This window comes from Bubalus bubalis, chromosome 2 (genome assembly GCF_019923935.1).
Source record: "Bubalus bubalis isolate 160015118507 breed Murrah chromosome 2, NDDB_SH_1, whole genome shotgun sequence".
Lineage (NCBI taxonomy): Eukaryota > Metazoa > Chordata > Mammalia > Artiodactyla > Bovidae > Bubalus > Bubalus bubalis.
The window spans coordinates 70,658,622-70,676,831 of record NC_059158.1 but is presented as its reverse complement, the minus strand read 5'-3'; the positions used below and the strand labels follow the sequence as shown (position 1 = coordinate 70,676,831).

General features: G+C 38.1%; 1 protein-coding gene and 1 non-coding gene across 14 annotated transcripts in view; both read left to right on the top strand.

Moving 5' to 3' along the window:
* The window catches only part of OSBPL6 (oxysterol binding protein like 6), a 218,996-nt gene that overhangs the window by 169,033 nt on the left and 31,753 nt on the right, over positions 1–18,210 (top strand). For 5 of the 13 annotated variants that reach the window (XM_025274178.3, XM_045163791.1, XM_045163790.1 and 2 more), the window contains 6 exons: positions 1,743–1,846; positions 2,413–2,505; positions 6,861–6,935; positions 12,635–12,800; positions 16,288–16,421; positions 17,253–17,276. In XM_025274178.3, coding sequence (XP_025129963.3) covers positions 1,743–1,846; positions 2,413–2,505; positions 6,861–6,935; positions 12,635–12,800; positions 16,288–16,421; positions 17,253–17,276 — 596 coding nt within the window. The remainder of the gene's footprint in view (positions 1–1,742; positions 1,847–2,412; positions 2,506–6,860; positions 6,936–12,634; positions 12,801–16,287; positions 16,422–17,252; positions 17,277–18,210) is intronic. The other 8 variants (XM_045163798.1, XM_045163793.1, XM_045163805.1 and 5 more) reach the window with 6 other exon arrangements.
* On the top strand, positions 13,063–13,205 carry LOC112583127. The gene has a single exon (XR_003107472.1). It is a non-coding gene; the product is annotated as a small nucleolar RNA SNORA79 (small nucleolar RNA).

The following is an 18,210-nucleotide window of genomic DNA, read 5'->3' as shown; positions in this document are numbered from 1 at the left end:
ATTTCTTTTTATTTTTTTAATTTAACTTTTTATTTTATGTTGGAGTATAGTTGACTTACAATGTTATGTTCATTTCAGCAAGGCAATTCAGTTATACATATATTCACTCTTTCAGATTTTTTTCCCATATAGGTTATTACAGAATATTGGATAGAGTTCTTTTTAGGACAAAGTAGGGATGATGAGAAAATAAGTAAACCGCTATATACTTAAATTTTCAATTTTTTACTATTATAAACTATCTCAACAGTCCTTTATTGGCATAATTTTTCCTTTTTCCCAGATTCTAAAAATAGATTTAATCTTGATTTAATGAAATTCCACAGATTTTTTAAAAAGGTATTTTTATTGTCTTGGGTAAATTTTTATAATCCTTATGTACAATCAGACACCTAGGCAAGGAGTAAAATTCTGCCAAGGATTTCATTTCTTCCATATTTTAAATGATAGAAGTGTCAGGAAATGGTGAGGCTTGTTCCAAGTTAAGGCTCTAGAAGAATGATTCAACATAGTGCAATTAATATTCCATAAAGACAGTTTCTGGTTTTCATAGAATTTTCTCATCTACCATCTCAGTTGCTACTTGCATTAAGAAGGTAAGAGAGTAAATATTAACTGTTACCACTCAACAGGTAAGAAAACTACAGCTGAGAAATATAAAATAAATCAATGTTTCCCAACCCTTAGTTTTGAATCCTTTTGCCTTCAATCAAATCCATTCTCTTTCCATTCTGTTAGAAAGGGTTTTAAGCCCCATTTTTAGATCTCTATACTACCTACATATACCATTGGTATAGAATAATCATAGTTATTAAAGAAGAATGAATGTAAAATTTAGCAAATAGAATGCTTAATGGATAGGTAGTGTTAGGCTATGTCCCTGTCAGCATGCTTATGATGCAGTTTTAACGCAAGTTAAAATGAGGTCTCTTTTCACCATCTTCTTTCTCCTCTTCCCTCCAACCCCTTCCTTCTTTCTTTGTACTGCTTTTCTCTCTCATCCCTTCCCTTTTATCTTTTGTATTTCCTACCCTTCCAACCCACTTGTTTTATTTTCTTCATGGGGGAAGTGGGAGGAGTATAATGGTGCTGCCTCCCCTGAAATGAGGAGGGAGTGATGGAAGGGTCCCGGCCTCCTCGGTATTCTCTTCTGCCGCCTCCGTTAGGTCATTTCCTCTCTTGAGGAATTTAAAGGCCCCTGATGGCTAGGAGTTCCCTGGAGGAGCCACAGCAGCACTTGAATAGCTCACCGAGACTCCAGCCTAGGGCAGATGCTGCTGAGAGATGGCGCCTGGGTGGGGCCTGGCCCCTAGTGTATTGCTGCTGCCTTGCTCTCTGTAGGGTGTGCAGGGATTCTGAGTCCTACACACGAAGACCTTCACAGCAGGTAGACGCGTTCCTAACAGCAAAACTGAACGACCACTGAAGTTCCCTGGAGTGTGCTTCTGATGTGACAAAGGCCATCTCAGCAGAATCTCCCAATTTCACTGAGACTTTTAATAGCTTTCTTCACTAATTGTTCATCTGTAAGAGTAGGTTTTGAACTCATCCAATAAATAGTCAGTGGTTTTATGGTTCTAAACCAGAGAAGGGTCTGTTTTCTTTCATTTGCCAGTATCATCGTCCTGTAAACATAGATCTACCTGATTATATTTGCCATAATTTGGATAGACTGCCTTTTATTATCATTACCACCACTTCCTGCCCAGGTGTAACATATTTTTATTTCTGATCTGTTTTAGACCTTGCACACTGCCAGTCAAACCTTGTGGAACTTAGCAAACTCCTGCAAAATTTGGAAATACTTCAGAGAACTCAGTCAGCTCCTAACTTTACTGACATGCAGGTAAACATATTATAGCTGCTGGTCAAAGGAACTTAAAATATTCACTCAGAATTTTTACTGAATTGTTATATGAATATATAAAGCAATATTTAAAGGGACGTAACTATAGTACAGATTAGCTTATATTCTGGAGCTATTCTTAATAACTTTTTGAATCTTGGTGTCATTGTGTTAAGATGTCTTTTTTAAAATGTTGTACATTTAAATACAGACTAACTATAAGTGAGTATTGGAATCATTCTTCCACATTTATGTTGCATTAAAAATGATAATTATGAAGGTATAATTTGGGTACTGTAAGAATTTGTGCTATCTTTTCAAGTAGCAGAAAAACACCAAAGATCTCTAATCCTATTTTCATTTTGTATAGCAGAAAAATATGTTTTGTTTTTGTCTCTGCTTTTAATACCCGTTATGCATCAGATGCACCTTCATCTCCTGGCTGGTTTGCTTTAGGTATCTAACAATGATTCTTTACTAACTTGCTGTGCTCTCTTTGTCTATGCCTGTATTATCTGTGTTAACTTAATAATGCTTTGTTGCTTTTAACTATTTATGCAATGTAGGCTAACTGTGTAGATATTTCAAAGAAAGACAAGCGGGTCACAAGACGATGGAGAACAAAAAGTGTCAGCAAAGATACAAAAATACAACTGCAGGTACAGACCTTACTTTTCCTTCATTCATATTTATAGATATTTTTAAAAATATTAGTATTTATATATCAGTTCTTACAACTTTAAAAGTTTAAAGCAACTGTTAACTGCTTTAAAGCTAGTGCTTCTCAGACTGAGTTATATTATCTAAAATAGTAAGAAATCTATTCTTATTGTGGCATAAGTAAAAAGAATTTAAAAGAAAGCTTAAAATTATGTAATACAGCTGCCAAGTGGTATTTTCATTCTCAATTATGGCCTTTGAACCATTAAAACATATTTTAACAAAAAGTCACCTTAAAAATCTAGACTAAAAATCAAATGGGTTGTAATGAACATTTATATATACTGAATCTTAAAGGAGCCTTTTATGTGTTAGTGTTGTCCAATCTTATATCTATTAATACGTGAGATGAAGACTGCAATAGGTTAGAAATGAACAAACTTGGGTTCTAATCACTGTGACTTCCTGGCAGTATAATCTCATTTATTTCTGTTAAATTGTCTGGGCTTCCATGAACTTCTGGGTAAAGTGATAGAGTTCCATTAATGTTCTCTGAATTACCTTTCAACTCTAAAATTCTGTGATTCTACAAAAATAGATACTATTGGCCATCAACAGTCACTTTTGAAATTTGAACTAACGTCTTCATGGTTCATAATAAATTTACTTGAAATTCATTTAAAATAAGTTATATGAATAGTTGAAATTTTTTAACATAAGATCCTTTTATGTCATTGCATTGCAATGATACAAAATATGGTAAATGCCTACAACCTCTCATGTCAAAATTCATGTTAGTTTCAGATCTTTAAGCTTGAAATTTTACCATTCCAGTCCTAACTATATATTAATATTATAAAGGACTCTTGCCCTGCACAATTAGAATTAGACTTCTTATTTTGCTTTTCTTCTTATTATGCTGTAAATCAATCTGTAACACAAAGAAGGACTGCTTTTTAGAATATTTCAATGTCTTTTAAATAAGAACAATAATTCTTCCTTATTCTGATTTTACTGATAACATTCTTTTAATTCTAAATGTGTAAATAACCAATTCTTCAGTACTTTGCTTACTAATCTGATTAATTTGAAAATAGATTTTTGCAAGCAATAAAAATCTTTTTTTTTTTTTTTTTTAGTTAGAATGTCCACATTGTGTGAACACAATTTTTTGTGGTCTTTTGTTCAGTATGTTTTTCTGTTTTTTCCCTTCTGTTCAGAAAATTAATACTGTAGAGACAAATGTGCCAAATGACTTCACAAGGAAATTGCCTAAAATTGCTTTCCGGAGTACCGTATTTTTGAGCAAGTGATTGTCTAGTTTTGTGTGTGTATTTTTAAAACATAGTATCTGTGGTTATCATAGGCAGGGAAAGAGAACCTTAATTGTAAATAGAATAACTGGACAGGGCCAGCATCATAGGAACATGCACAGCTGTGGGTAGATACCATTTCAGTCTTGTGTTTTATAAGATAGCCCATTGAACATGTTGCCATTCACAACTGCGGTCTGGAGTAGGTTGGTTCTCAGTGAGTGAGCACAGTATCACTGGCTGTCTTCCTACAGTTTCGAGGACCGCCACAGTCACTGAGTCTTTTTTCCTGAAGGAAACAGAATGCCACTCTGAATAACCCTCCCATTCACAGGCTGTGCTTTTCACTGTGTGGAGAGCTTGATGAAGGTTTTTCTTTTTCTTTAATCATCAAAAGCAGTTGTTCAAAAAGCAGGACAATATTCTTCTTTCATATTTATATCACATTTTGGGGTTGATTGTTTGTTCTTAAAGTTTCATTCATGCTCTATTGCCTTGTTTCTGTTTTGCCAAAGAGTGGCAAAATGGTCCTTGTGATTCTAGTTCAGTCATTTGGGGGAGAATTGAAATCGTTTCATCCCCATACTCAAAGAAAGTGTTAAACTTTCAAAAGTAGGAAATTTAGTTCCAACTCCAGTGGAAATAAATAGACGAAGGGGTGGTGGTTAGCTGTTAATCGTTCCCAGAAAAACCTCACTTCCACTTGAATTGGTAAAACAAAGGGTCATAGGGTGAATGCTACAGAATTTAGTACGACTTTTTCTGCTCACTCAAACCAGCGACCTTCCAAGACCCCTTAGAATGCTCATTCTCTATCACTGCGAAGTTACCAGAAGTTTCTTCACCATCATACCTTACTGGGGAACCATAAAAATCAGCCAGCAAGACTATGACTGATATGAATGTCATTACTCATCAGTTTTTTACCTACAGAACAGCATAGCCTTTATTTTTGCTGTGATGGATTAAATATACCCACCACTTTCTCCCACCCTATTATGCATATTTCCTCCTCCTGTTTTAAATGTTTCTTGACCATTAGAACTGCATCTCACAGTTCCAAGTATTTGTTTTTAGTTCATAATTGTCTCACTACTTGCATCACTTTCTCTGAATGAGAGGCTATTTGTAGTAAATGGCTGGGTTTTGTCCTCTCCATCATTTGGAACGTTTAGTCCACCAGCCATTTATGAAGGAAATCTAAACTCTCTTGTGGTGGTGGTGGTGGTGGGTATTGTTATTTCTGTTGTTGTTATGGATCTTGTTTTATGGAACTTGGTCTTTAGCATTCTGTAATTGTAATTTTTAATACAGAGAGATAATTATAAAATAGATCATTTAAAAAATTGACCTCAAAAAAGTAAAAAATGAAGAACATGTTAAACTAGATGTTTGACTGCTTATTCTTACATAAGTACACTATTGATTTGAATGCAAATGTTAAAATTTGAACCACATTTCTACATGAAGCTACTGGAAAGCTAGCTCAAGAATCCATTGAGTAATTCATTGGAGGCAATAGGTATCCTAGAAGTCTCTGTGGAATTACCTATTAGGAAAAATATTCCCTGTGTCCCAAAGTTCAAATTTCTGGTTCTAATAAAAATCTCGGTATCATCATTATACAATAAAACAGTTTGGTTGTGTTTTAAATGAGTGGAGGATGGCAAGAAGAGAATTATTTTATAAGGGTTGCTGGAGAAGAGATTACTACTAGATTTCCCATGTTGCTAATAGCATGAATTAAATACTAGGTCCCTAGATATTGGAGAGAATGAGGTATGGGGTAGCAGATAAATGATCTGTTGTCATTCATTCATCCTGGATCTCACAGATGCTCAAATTACACTGAAGAGTAAAACTACATTCTTTCTCATTTTTTTTTAACCACAGGAGGCATAAAGAAATCTTCTATAGAAATGTTTTGTCTGACACAGATTATGTATGTGTGTTTGTGTTTAATAATCATATACATATATGTACACAAAGGATTTGTGAAGATGGAAGAGAAATGTGAATGTAATTTGGAAAATTTGAAGAGAATTGGAGATATAAGAATTTAAAATATTTTTCTGTTGTCCAAAAAGACGAACACAGCCATGCTGGTTTTTTGTGTGTTTTTTTTTCTCAGTCTGACTGTTATGTGACTCTGAAAACATTCCAGCTAATTGGAACTGAAATTAATTCTCACAACCTTGAAGAGTCAGGGTCTGTCAAATGCAGGCACAGTTGAGTTGATTAGAAGGGAATATTACTATCCCTTAATCCTGTCCACCAAAAAGAGAAGAAAGAAAGAAAAGCTCTAAGAGTCTTCTACTGGCACATCACTAAATGAAACATATGCCTTCAGGTTTTCATAGTTGATTTTTATAGGTGCTGTCCCAACACACTGAGGACATTGAGGTTAACCTTCCTATTCTATGGGGACTGGCTTCCTCCTTGGAAAATTCTTCAATCAGAAAATCCCAACACCATTCTTAATACTGAATCCCAGAGACCTTTATAGGAGGAGAGAAAGTGGGGAGTTGAATATTCCTGGTATCCTTCCCCTTACTTTTTCCTCCCAGCAAGAAACAAACAATTCTTCCTGGCCAACAGGAGGCTCTCATTACAACCTGTTTGTTTTAGCCTTTGCATATTATCTATTTAGTCACCGTCCCCTGAACTTATTTTTTCCTTTGCTTCCATTTACTGAATGCCTTTTGGCTTCATATAACATGGCATTGCATGAATAAAACAAAAGGTACATTGATTTTACCTTGAAGTCGTAAGCTCTTCATCGCTTCATAACTTTCCATCTCCTTTTGGGGTAGGGGTTATATTCAGCAAATAGATATAAGTGTTTGGGTGGTCTGCCATGATAAACTTTTCTCATGGTGTGAATGCTCCTTCAGGCTCTTTTCAATGCTAAGATTTAGCAAAAGTCAACTGCAGTTAAAAATTCTCCCTCTCCCTTGTCTGATTATCTTTCATCCTCCCATATCCCCCCCTCCCCCCGTCCCGTGTTTTCTCCTCCCTCCTCTCCTCTCATTCACTGTCAGGAAGGGCCATCTGCGAAGGGCCAGTTCAGCACAACTCGGCGCCGGCAGAGGCTAGCAGCAGCAGTGGCTACAACAGTGAGTGGATTTCAACCTCCAGTGGGTGCTTCAAGAGAATGAGAAACTGTACTGGGGCCATCCCCCTGCGCTAACGGTGCCGCTCGCGGGGATGGCATCCAGCACAGCCCTCCTGGGTTGGCAGAGCTCGCACATGTTCTCTGACTGTCTGCGTGGCAGGCCTCTCACGCACACAGGCGTTTGGGTTTGCAATGGAAAACTATCGTGTAATCCAGATCTCTACTCCTACTCTCAGTGTTAGAAACAGTTTAAATTCAAGGATGTATGTGGGATTTTCTTACATGGTATGGGTTTTGGGGGGGGTTGGTTTTTGTTTGGTTTGGTTGTTTGCCATCCTGATCTTAGAACCTTTGCTAACTGATTTCGGTTTTTCTAAGAAAAGTCAATCACTACAGACATAAGTTGTGCTTTTTTGGTCGCAGTGTGACTGTTTGAAAACGATGTGAGGATAAAGAAATGAGAGGGTACAAAAAGGTGAATTTTGATGCTGTCTCTCAATGGCTATGCAAACTTACACTTAGCAAAGGAAAATTGTTTTCTGGAAAGAATATTGAGCTGAAAATCAGAAAATATAGTGTGGAAAGGAGAAAACCACAAAGTTAAATGGTGTTTAATTCACATCTAGATGTTGGTTTGCTTTTTTTTTTTTTAAGAGAAAATAGTATGGATATTAGGTGGATAGAGGAAGTATTGAGATAGATAAGGCAGATAATCAAAACTTGCTTAGAATAGTGAACTATCCACATGGAAATGAAATAGAATATGTAAACACAAGAACCATATGCTGGATAAAAATACATCTTAATATTTGCTTAATCATAATCATAATATCCTACCAACTTTGTAAATACAGAGTTCTGAGTTCATAGCAAACATTAGTTTTTTGGCTATTATATAATATTTCTTGATTTATAGTCTTGCTCTTGCTGCTGGTGTATTTTAAGACTAAAATTTTTGAAAATATGAAAAGATTTTGGTTGCATTCAAGAAGAATAGATATTGGTGTATGGATTGTTGGTTTTATGCTTCGTAACTAGTGACTAACTCTTGATTTATATCTGGGTACTTAGCTGGATTGTTTGAGAGACAGAAATGATTTTGATTATGAAATGAACTAGTGACTTGGAATTTATTAGCGAAGTGACTGAAACAGTTCTGTGAACATTTGAACAAAGAAGTATTTTAAATTGATTTCATAGTTAGTGGGTATCTTACACATGTATTCAAATAAGATGAATAAAGTATCTAATACTGACACGGTAGCAGATTCTGACAATAAATACATGTAAAATCAATTTTAAAATTCTTAAATGTAACCTTTCATTTAAAAATTCAGAAATCCAAATGAGTATTAGAGAACAATATCTCAGTATGGAAAGGAAAGGTCAGTCATTTTATGAAAATAAAATGTTTCCTTAAATAATATATTTCTAAGATGGCATGCCGGAAATGATTGTATGTCTACTATGTTCATTTTTTAATTGTAGATAAATATATAATGAATATAATAAAACTGAAATTGGAACCTATTTGTCTAGAATAGGTTTATATTTTTTTTATTTGGAAGTGCAAGAGAAAAAGGTTTTGAAAGATGGAAGAATTAATGCTCACCTTCCCCCCAGGGTAACGGTGACCAGAGGGGTGAAGAATAACTTAAAGCAACTAATGAGCAATGCTGGCACGTTTAGTCATATATTCAGGAATGATTGGAGAGAATGGGGACTCTTAAACCCTCTAGGATCTGTACTTTTAATTCCATACCAGAGCAGAACAACATCTAGCAGGATCTAACAAAATCATTTCTGCCTCCCTTGGCCTCCTCGCCCACATCTCAGAGACCTGTCACTGGTGACTCAGCCCTCCTGTTTCTTTGACTGCAGTGGTTCCCCTTAACTCCCTGTCATTCCTCCTCCCAAAACTAAAATTCAGTTCAGTTTAGTTCATTTCAGTCGCTCAGTCGTGTCCGACTCTTTGTGACCCCATGAATCGCAGCACACCAGGCTTCCCTGTCCATCACCAACTCCTGGAGTTCACCCAAACTCATGTGCATAGAGTTGGTGATGCCATCCAGCCATCTCATCCTCTGTCGTCCCCTTCTCCTCCTGCCCCCAATCCCTCCCAGCATCAGAGTCTTTTCCAATGAGTCAACTCTTCGCGTGAGGTGGCCAAAGTATTGGAGTTTCAGCCTCAGCATCAGTCCTTCCAGTGAACACCCAGGACTGGTCTCCTTTAGGATGGACTGGTTGGATCTCCTTGCTGTCCAAGGGACTCTCAAGAGTCTTCTCCAGCACCACAGTTCAAAAGCATCAATTCTTCGGCGCTCAGCTTTCTTCACAGTCCAACTCTCACATCCATACATGACCACTGGAAAAACTATAGCCTTGACTAGATGGACCTTTGTTGGTAAAGTAATGTCTCTGCTTTGAATATGCTATCTAGGTTGGTCATAACTTTCCTTGCAAGGAGTAAGAGTCTTTTAATTTCATGGCTGCAATCACCATCTGCATTGATTTTGGAGCTCCCAAAAATAAAGTCTGACACTGTTTCCACTGTCTCCCCATCTATTTGCCATGAAGTGATAGGACCAGATGCCAAGATCTTTGTTTTCTGAATGTTGAGCTTTAAGCCAACTTTTAACTCTCCTCTTTCACTTTCATCAAGAGGCTTTTTAGTTCCTCTTCACTTTCTGCCATAAGGGTGGTATCATCTGCGTATCTGAGGTTATTGATATTTTTCCCGGCAATCTTGATTCCAGCTTGTGTTTCTTCCAGCCCAGCGTTTCTCATGATGTACTCTGCATAGAAGTTAAATAAGCAGGGTGACAATATACAGCCTTGACGTACTCCTTTTCCTATTTGGAACCAGTCTGTTGTTCCATGTCCAATTCTAACTTTTGCTTCCTGACCTGCATATAGGTTTCTCAAGAGGCAGGTCAGGTGGTCTGGTATTCCCATCTCTTTCAGAATTTTCCACAGTTTATTGTGATCCACACAGTTAAAGGCTTTGGCATAGTCAATAAAGCAGATATTGATGTTTTTCTGGAACTTTCTTGCTTTTTTGATGATCCAGCGGATGTCGGCAATTTGATCTCTGGTTCCTCTGCCTTTTCTAAAACCAGCTTGAATGTCTGGAAGTCAGCCCACATGCTTTGAGTCTATCCTATCCTGCTCGGTGCTTTTTATCTGGAATTCTCCCAGGAGGCTCCAGTCACTTGTTCTCCTTGTCCAACTCAGATGTGTTAGGGCAGCTGAGATTGCTCCCAAAGATAAGTACACCCAAGATGTTTCTGAGATTTGTTCTTGTTGATTCTTAGTACGCATGTCCATGACGGCCCACTTACGCCATCAGCCAGACCCATCAGAATAGGGGGATGGAAAAGAGAAACACTAACGCCTCCCCATGCACTTGGTGCTCCCCACAGGCACCCCTGTGCACGTGATGTGGGGTAACCACAGCAGAAGACTGTTTGCGTGGGCCCTGTGAGTTGTGTATGCTCAGTGTCTCTCTTATACCTGCTGTTGTGTGTTCTCTTTCTCGCCCTTGTTTGCCATGTTTTTCTTCTCAGTGTCTGATTGAACTTTTAATAGAGAGGCCTTTATCTTAGGAGCAAGTCTGGGTCCTCACTGGACTCCCTAGGCCTCCTCTGCACCCAGGCCTCCCATCACCACCTCTCCCTCAGCCTCCCTACCCACTCAAGGGAGGAGACCACTCTCCTACACAGTGTTAGTCCCTGGAGTGTTAGGGTTCCTGAGTGCAGATAAAACCCTTTTACATGATCCTCAACACATTTCATTTTCCAACATCAAACATCTACATTCCTTTTTCTCAAATGCTCTCCTGGTTCCTTGTATCCTGAAACCACATCCTTAAATCTGCAAACTCCTTGGTCTGTCTGTTTCCTCAAGTCACAGTCTCTGCCCGTGACCTCCTCATCACCAGCATTTCCATGGACTCTTTTTGTCCCTCATAGAGGGCCTTGGGCTGTCTGCTATTTCTATTAATAGGTTTAACATCATCACAGTCATGGTCAGCAATTTTCTTTATCTATATTCAAACATTCTTCTACATAAATCATCCCATTCCTTTATAGATGTCCTAGAAAACCTCAATCGTTATTGTCACGAAGTTGCCGGGATAGGATTCCAGCAAATTATTGAACCCAAGGATTCCATTTTCTCAAATGGGTTATCTGCACTTTAGTATCTATTCTCTGGAAGAGTCAGAAATTCAGTTCCTAATGAGATAAACAAGCTGTTGACACCTCCCAGCCCAGTGTAGCCAAGACCCCCATGGAGGATGAGAAAGAGTTACTCTGATGTCTCCAGATAACAAGTGCTTCAGATATCCTAGATTACCAGGTTTAGCTTAGCTGAATCTGGGGAAAAGCTTCATTCCCTCTTCCTTTCCTGGGAAGCCTGAATATCTTTTGAGATAAATAACTCCTTGCCAGGACCAAGCTTCATCCTAAGGACCCTCAAGTCTCAGCTGCCATCTCCCAGACCCACAAACTGCAGCTCAGGCTAGATTTTTGGGGGTCTCTCCCTCCCCTCCATCCTCTGTGTCTTCTGTGCACATGCTTTTTTGCTCCCTCTTGCCCCTTCGCCTCCCTTTTTCTATCATGAGATTTAAAGCTAAGTCAAAAAATGAGGAAAGGAAGAGGTTCTAGCATATCTATACATCAGATGAAATATTGGTTCCTTCCTCCTACAGCGTATTTTCTGTTAGATAGAGGATGTGAATTAGCTTTTAATTTATACAAAATTCAGCTTATGGAGGCATCTAAGTCTGGTTCTTGAAGGTAATTGCATATTTGTGTAGTAAGAATTAGGGGAGGTTACTGGTGATCTGATTTATAAAAGGAATTGGCATTCTCATTCTCCAAGAATGGTTGGCTGACAGCATTTTATAATGGTCAGGTAGAAGCTTCTAGAAGGAGAGAGAAGGAGTATTTTGCCCCCACCCATCAGAAGCCTAGCCCAAATCCAAGGGCAAGAGAGCCTCTAGCCATTTGGGAAAATGTAGAGTAGTATGACTTTATTTTACTTAATGCTTTTTGGCCAGTTGATAAGCCACGTTCATGTATGTAACAGAGTTGTGTGTCATATACAAAAGTAACTATAGTAATTTATATAATGTTTCATTTACAGACGTATTTTGATAAATCAATTTCAAATTTAATTGCAGGTCTCTTTAAGCCATTATTATATGTAGCATTAAACTTATGTTTTATCTAATGACAGTGGAGCAAGTGAATCTTTCCGTATATGCACCTCTTGAACTTTTACCTGTTCAGTGAATTCTTGCTCCAGGCTCAGAAAGAAGTCAGCATAAAGAGCCCTCTGACTTGAATACCCAGCCTTTGTGAGAGAAGGTCACAGTTCAGATTGCTTTCTGCCAGTATTGTTTCAGTGGGTGCAGAGCTGCAGCCTGGCTGGGATTACGCTTTTCTTCCTGTCATTTGCTCGCCGTCTCCCCCTGTGACAGTGAACAGCCAGTGAGTCAGCAGCGGTACTAAATCAACTACGGGAAACTGAGATTCCCTCCCACCCGAGCCACCTGCAGACTAGATGAGTACTGTCTCCAAGTGTGTCATCAGAGAGGAATCTGTTATTTTGGAGCACAGGATACATCCCTTCTGTGTAAGAGATTGTGGGACAGGGTGCTTCTGCTCTTTAACCATTTGTGTCCTCCCTTTCCAGGTTCCTTTCAGTGCTACCATGTCCCCAGTCCGCCTGCATTCCTCCAACCCCAACCTTTGTGCAGATATTGAATTTCAGACCCCCCCTAGCCACCTCACAGACCCTCTGGAAAGTTCAACGGATTATACAAAGCTTCAAGAAGAGTTTTGTCTAATTGCGCAGAAAGGTAACAATAAGTGTAATGTGCCCTTTATAGCGGCTCTCTTCCTTGATGGGAAGTTGCCTTTCATTCTCTTACCCTTGTCTAGGTGGTCATGGTGGCAAGGTCAAATGGTTCGTATACTTATTGCAGTTCTATAGATAAATCACAGTGGGATATGATGACTGCCTCCTGGGAAAATGCACATCATAGGTTTCAGTTTTGACTGAGGAAAGAAAGTATTATTGAGGGTGAGTAAAGGCAGAAAGACTAAAAGGGGTGTTATCTTTGATGATGTTCCTCCTACTGCCTTCAGGCCTGACATTAGGGTTTTAGGTCATCATAAATTAAAATTTGCTTTTTCTTCACTCAGAGAATATTAGGGTAATGGGATTATCTACTTATTCTCTGAATTTGCAGAGTCAAACACTTAGGGAGAAAAATAAGATATTATGGTAGGCAGACAAGCCCACAATACTATTCAGCATCTGTTTTTTTATCATGTCATACATACTTGTCAATTAGCAGATTCTGTTTGAAACCTTTTTTTTTTTTTTTTAATTAAATGACACTCACTGATTTTACTTTACAGTTTGTGGGTAAGGAATCAAGAGGGCTCAGCTAAGCAGTTCCTCTGTCCTCCGTGGCATCAGCTGGACTCCCTCTCTGGTATTCAGCTGGAAGCCTGGCTGAATGGTTCAAGGGGGCTTCACTGGCACTTTGGTTGGACAGCTGGGAGGCTGCACACAACTCTGTCCCTCTGCCCTCCCCTTCCAGGGCAGCTCAGGGCTCCAAGTGGAGTGGACTGCAATGGAAGTGGCCAGCTCTGGGTCTGGAACATTGTCCCTTCGCTTCTAGTCCAGATTAGAGGGGAGTGGACATCCAGCCCACCTTGGAGTCTCTTTTTTGATGTTAAATGTTCAGTAAGTCATGTTACAGAAGCTCAACTGCTGCCATCAGGCACAGGGAGCAGGAGAGTGGAGAGCAAATGGACTGGACAGTCTTGACCGTGTTCGCCAGGAAGAGCCACAGCTCCTAAATTAATTCCCTCCCCCTAATGCTAAAGTATCTAAATTTCAGCCACTGAAATTCATTTCTTACCTTATAATAGTGCCTCCCCAGTCATTGTCTTTTGAAATTGTAATCTTTAGGAGAAAGACATTGTGTTGTTTTCAGTCACTAACACCTTATTATGAATTTTTCACATTTATTTCCTCTGGGGCTGCTGGCAATAGGTTATAAAATATTCTTGAAAATGTGTGTTAAGTGGAACATCTCAAGTACCACCCCCCATAATATTCAAAAGCCTAGTGACTTGGGAAAAGAAGAGATGCACACTGAGGGTATTTCTGAGAAAGCTGAAGTCAACAAAAATGCATAGTCTCAAACCATCAGCAAGGATGTGCTCCCAGAGATTTCTTTAATTCCACCATCCTGAAGCAGCTAAAGTAATCTTCTCCCCCAACCCACCTTTTTTTTTCGACTGATTTTTCAGTTGAGATTCTGTAAGCCCAACTCTCTTTCACCTGTTTTACTCCTTGAACATTTTTATTACGTCTTAGCCGGATGCTAATCATGTCATTAGACTAGAACAATGCTGAATTATTTATTTAACAGCGTAGATTTATGATCAGGAAGCCAGTAACTTTTGCTTTTAATGCGAGATTGTAGGAACAGGTAAAATGAGGCAACAAATGTGTAAATTAAATATAGCACAGCTTCTAAAGGAAGATGGATAAATTTGAAGGTAGCCCCAGGAAAGCTTTATGTATTTGGTTGCACTCCTGAGGCTTTTAGGTAATCCAAGTTTTAACAGACTTGTAAAGCCTTTGTTGAAACAGCATATTTTCTTTTCAGCTGTGCTTGGGGGAAAAGATGGCTTTTATATGACTATTGAGTGAATTCTTTAGGAGAAATTATGGATTTTGAAATGAATGAATCCACTTTTAGAGCTGCTAGTTGGGTTAATGTATTTCAGCTATCAAGTTATTACCTTAAAATTGATGACAACTGGAACGTAGCACATAAATCAGTGAATTGTACATTCTTTATGATCCCATTACTTTTCCCGTTTAATTCTGGTCACTATTTTCTGCTACATTTTTCCACTGCTTTTGAAAATAACCTTTCTCTTACAAGGAAATCCCTATTTTAGAAGACTTTACATTTTGCAGAAACTGTTACTATAAAGAAAAGAGTTGGAAATTCAACATTTTTGTGTTTCAAAATTAAAGACTGCCAGACATACAAATGTCTGTTGTTAGGTATGCAGAAATGAGGGTGGAGAGTGTTTTTAGTTGCCTTTATTTTGTTTTACTTTATTTCCAGCTTTATTGAGATAAAATGAACATGTAACATTGTATAAGTTCAAGGTATATATGTTGATTTGACACATACTTATATATTACAAAATAATTACTACCATAGGATAGCTAGTATCTTCAACATGTCACATAATTACCATTTCGTTTTTGTGGTGAGAACATTTGAGATCTACTCTCTTAACAAATTCAGGTAAATAATACGGTGCTGTTAACTATAACCATCCTGCAGATTAGATTCCCAGAACGTATTCATGTTATAACTGGTAGTTTGTACTCTTTGAAAGTACTTTTGACATCATGATGGTTTTGGCTGAGAAAGTACTGCAAGTGTTATTCTTAAGACCAAATCATTTCAACAAAACAGAAATAGAGTCACAGATGTAGAAAACAAAGTTATGGTTACCAGCGGGGGAAGAGGGAAGGGATAAATTGGGAGATTGAGATTGACATATCCACATTATTATATATAAAATAGGTAACTAGTCAGGACATATTGTATAGCACAAGGGATGCCACTCAGTACTCAGTATTGACCTATATGGGAAAAGAATCTAAAAAATAGCAGATATATGTCTATTTATATAACTGATTTACTTCTCTATACAGCAGAGACTAACACAACATTTTAAATCAATGATACTCTGATAAATATTAAAAAAAAAAAGACCAAATCATTTCCTACCACAAAGAGAACTAGCTCCAACTTCTAAAACAGCTGTTTGATTTATATTTGCAAGATTCATAAAATGCCCTTTTTTGGATGCACACTTTGGGGTGATAATTTGATAGTTCTAAATTATTTGCATGAGACTTCATTGTACACATAACTGCTCAAATATTATCATCAACTGTGGCAGAGTAAAACTTGTTCCCTTTTCCTTCTAAGAATTATAGGTTAGTTTCTAAGTATTAAAATTTAAAAATTGGTATTTTATATGCTGCTTCCAAGTCTTCGTTGACTTATCTGGTACGAAATGCTAAAACTTTCATCCTGATTAATTACCATTCCCGTATTTGTTTTGTATTTAGATATTCTGGTAGAGTCCATTTTAAGGCTGACTTTCAATTAGACTGTAACATAACCTTTCCAGAAAACATTCACAAATGAGTTACAAGTGCTGAGAAGTTTATAATTCTGTTATTTTTCTGGATCCATTTGATCCTTGTCTCTTACTTTTCTCCCCACACAGTGCATTCTCTTTTGAAGTCTGCGTTTAATAGCATAGCTATAGAGAAGGAGAAGCTGAAGCAGATGGTTTCTGAGCAGGATCACAGTAAAGGCCACAGCACGCAGATGGCGCGACTCCGCCAGTCACTGTCGCAGGTAAATGAGTGTTTGTATCATTCTCAGGACGCATTCCTAACCGTCCAAGCCAGCGATGGGGGTGGAGGCAGTCCATCATGGGAATGACACATCTGTCTGAATTTCCCCCAATCCATCACAGTGTCACTATTAAACTGTATCACTTTTCTTCCAAAAGATATCAAGGTAAGAGTGACAATCAACCAAACTTGCTTGCAAACATAATTTCTTTTTTGGCTGATTTTAATGCCCCTCTGTTGTCTTATAAGGCCATCCCTGGTTTAAAAAACTAATGCATTTATACATGATTTACCTACACATCTAAACTGTGTTCCAGACTATGTCCAATCCAGCGTCAGACATAATCTACCAGATCTTCCACTTAGTATTTTTCCTACTTATGATGCATTTTAACCTGTTGAAAACTACTGATTACTATTACTTTTTTTTTTTCCTTTTTTGATTTGCACTCTTAGGATTTTCTTCCTCTCTATGTTCCCTGAATCTAGACTCTACGATTTCAGTATATATTTTACACTATAATATGTTCTAGACTCTAAAATTTCAGTATATATTTTACACTATAATATGTATTACTTAATATATATTATATTGATCTTATTAATACTAATCAAATCCCTATCTATTTCAAGGTTGTAATTTCTGTTAAAAATCCTTTAAAACTACACTTCTGCTTTCTTAAAACTGACCACTTCCTCTGAAATATTTTCTTCACTTCGTCTATAAATGCACCTTTAAAATTTCCTTTAAGACTTCAATGTTGTTATTGATTTTGTGTGAGAACTCAGTGATTACATAAAATATTGTTCACTTCCTGGTGCCTTGGATCAGAGCGAAGGACCAAGCAAATCCTGGGTAAGTGGTTTCCATGTGGATCAGCTCCTGCTTGAACAGTTTTCCTCAGTTCCTGCAAATTAGACTTAAACCGTCTCACCATGTTTTATGTACCTGAACTGTCAGCTTCTTTTCAGTGTTGAGTTTCATGTTACTGAATGCTGCTGTCTGGGCCACACTTTCTGCTGTTTGCCATGAAACACTGTCAGTTGCGGCACATATGCTGCTTGGAAACTCAAGAGCCTGCGCATTCAAAGCGGCAGCTGGGTGCCAGTTTGCAGAGGGCTTCCTTCACAAGCACACTTTAATGGTCTGCCCTGGCCTGATCTGTCATATATCTGTTGAACACCTTGTCCATCTTAATGGATCTACTGAATCATGACCCTAAAAAGGATCATAAGTCAGAAAGATCAAAATAGTGGCTAGTAAGCATCTTGTATGTCATCTTGCAAACGTGTCAAATACACTTTTGTTCCCCTACATGTTGCAGTGTTTTATTCAGATGTACTAATGATCGAAGGCTTAGTGGTATGAAATAAGCTTGTACTAAGAAAAATAAGAAAATGTGCTTGTTTCTTGCTTGCTTGCTTTTTATTCGCTTCTTGGTAAGGCAGAGAATGGGCTTCCCTGGTGGCTAGGCTGGTTAAGAATCCACTTGCAGTGTGGGAGACCTGGGTTCTATCCCTGGGTCGGGAAGATCCCCTGGAGAAAGGAATGGCTACCCACTCCAGTGTTCTGGCCTGGAGAATCCCATGGATGGAGGAGCCTGGTGGGTTACGGTCCATGGGGTCACAAAGAGTCAGACATGACTGAAGCGACTGAGCAGCAGTAGCAGCATAGAGTTATACCCTATCCACTAGAGAATTCCATGTTTCCAGTTCTGTGTTACACAGCATTTTAGCTGTGTTTACATCCTTCTGTCTGTATATACCTTCCCATTGGATGGGATCATTTT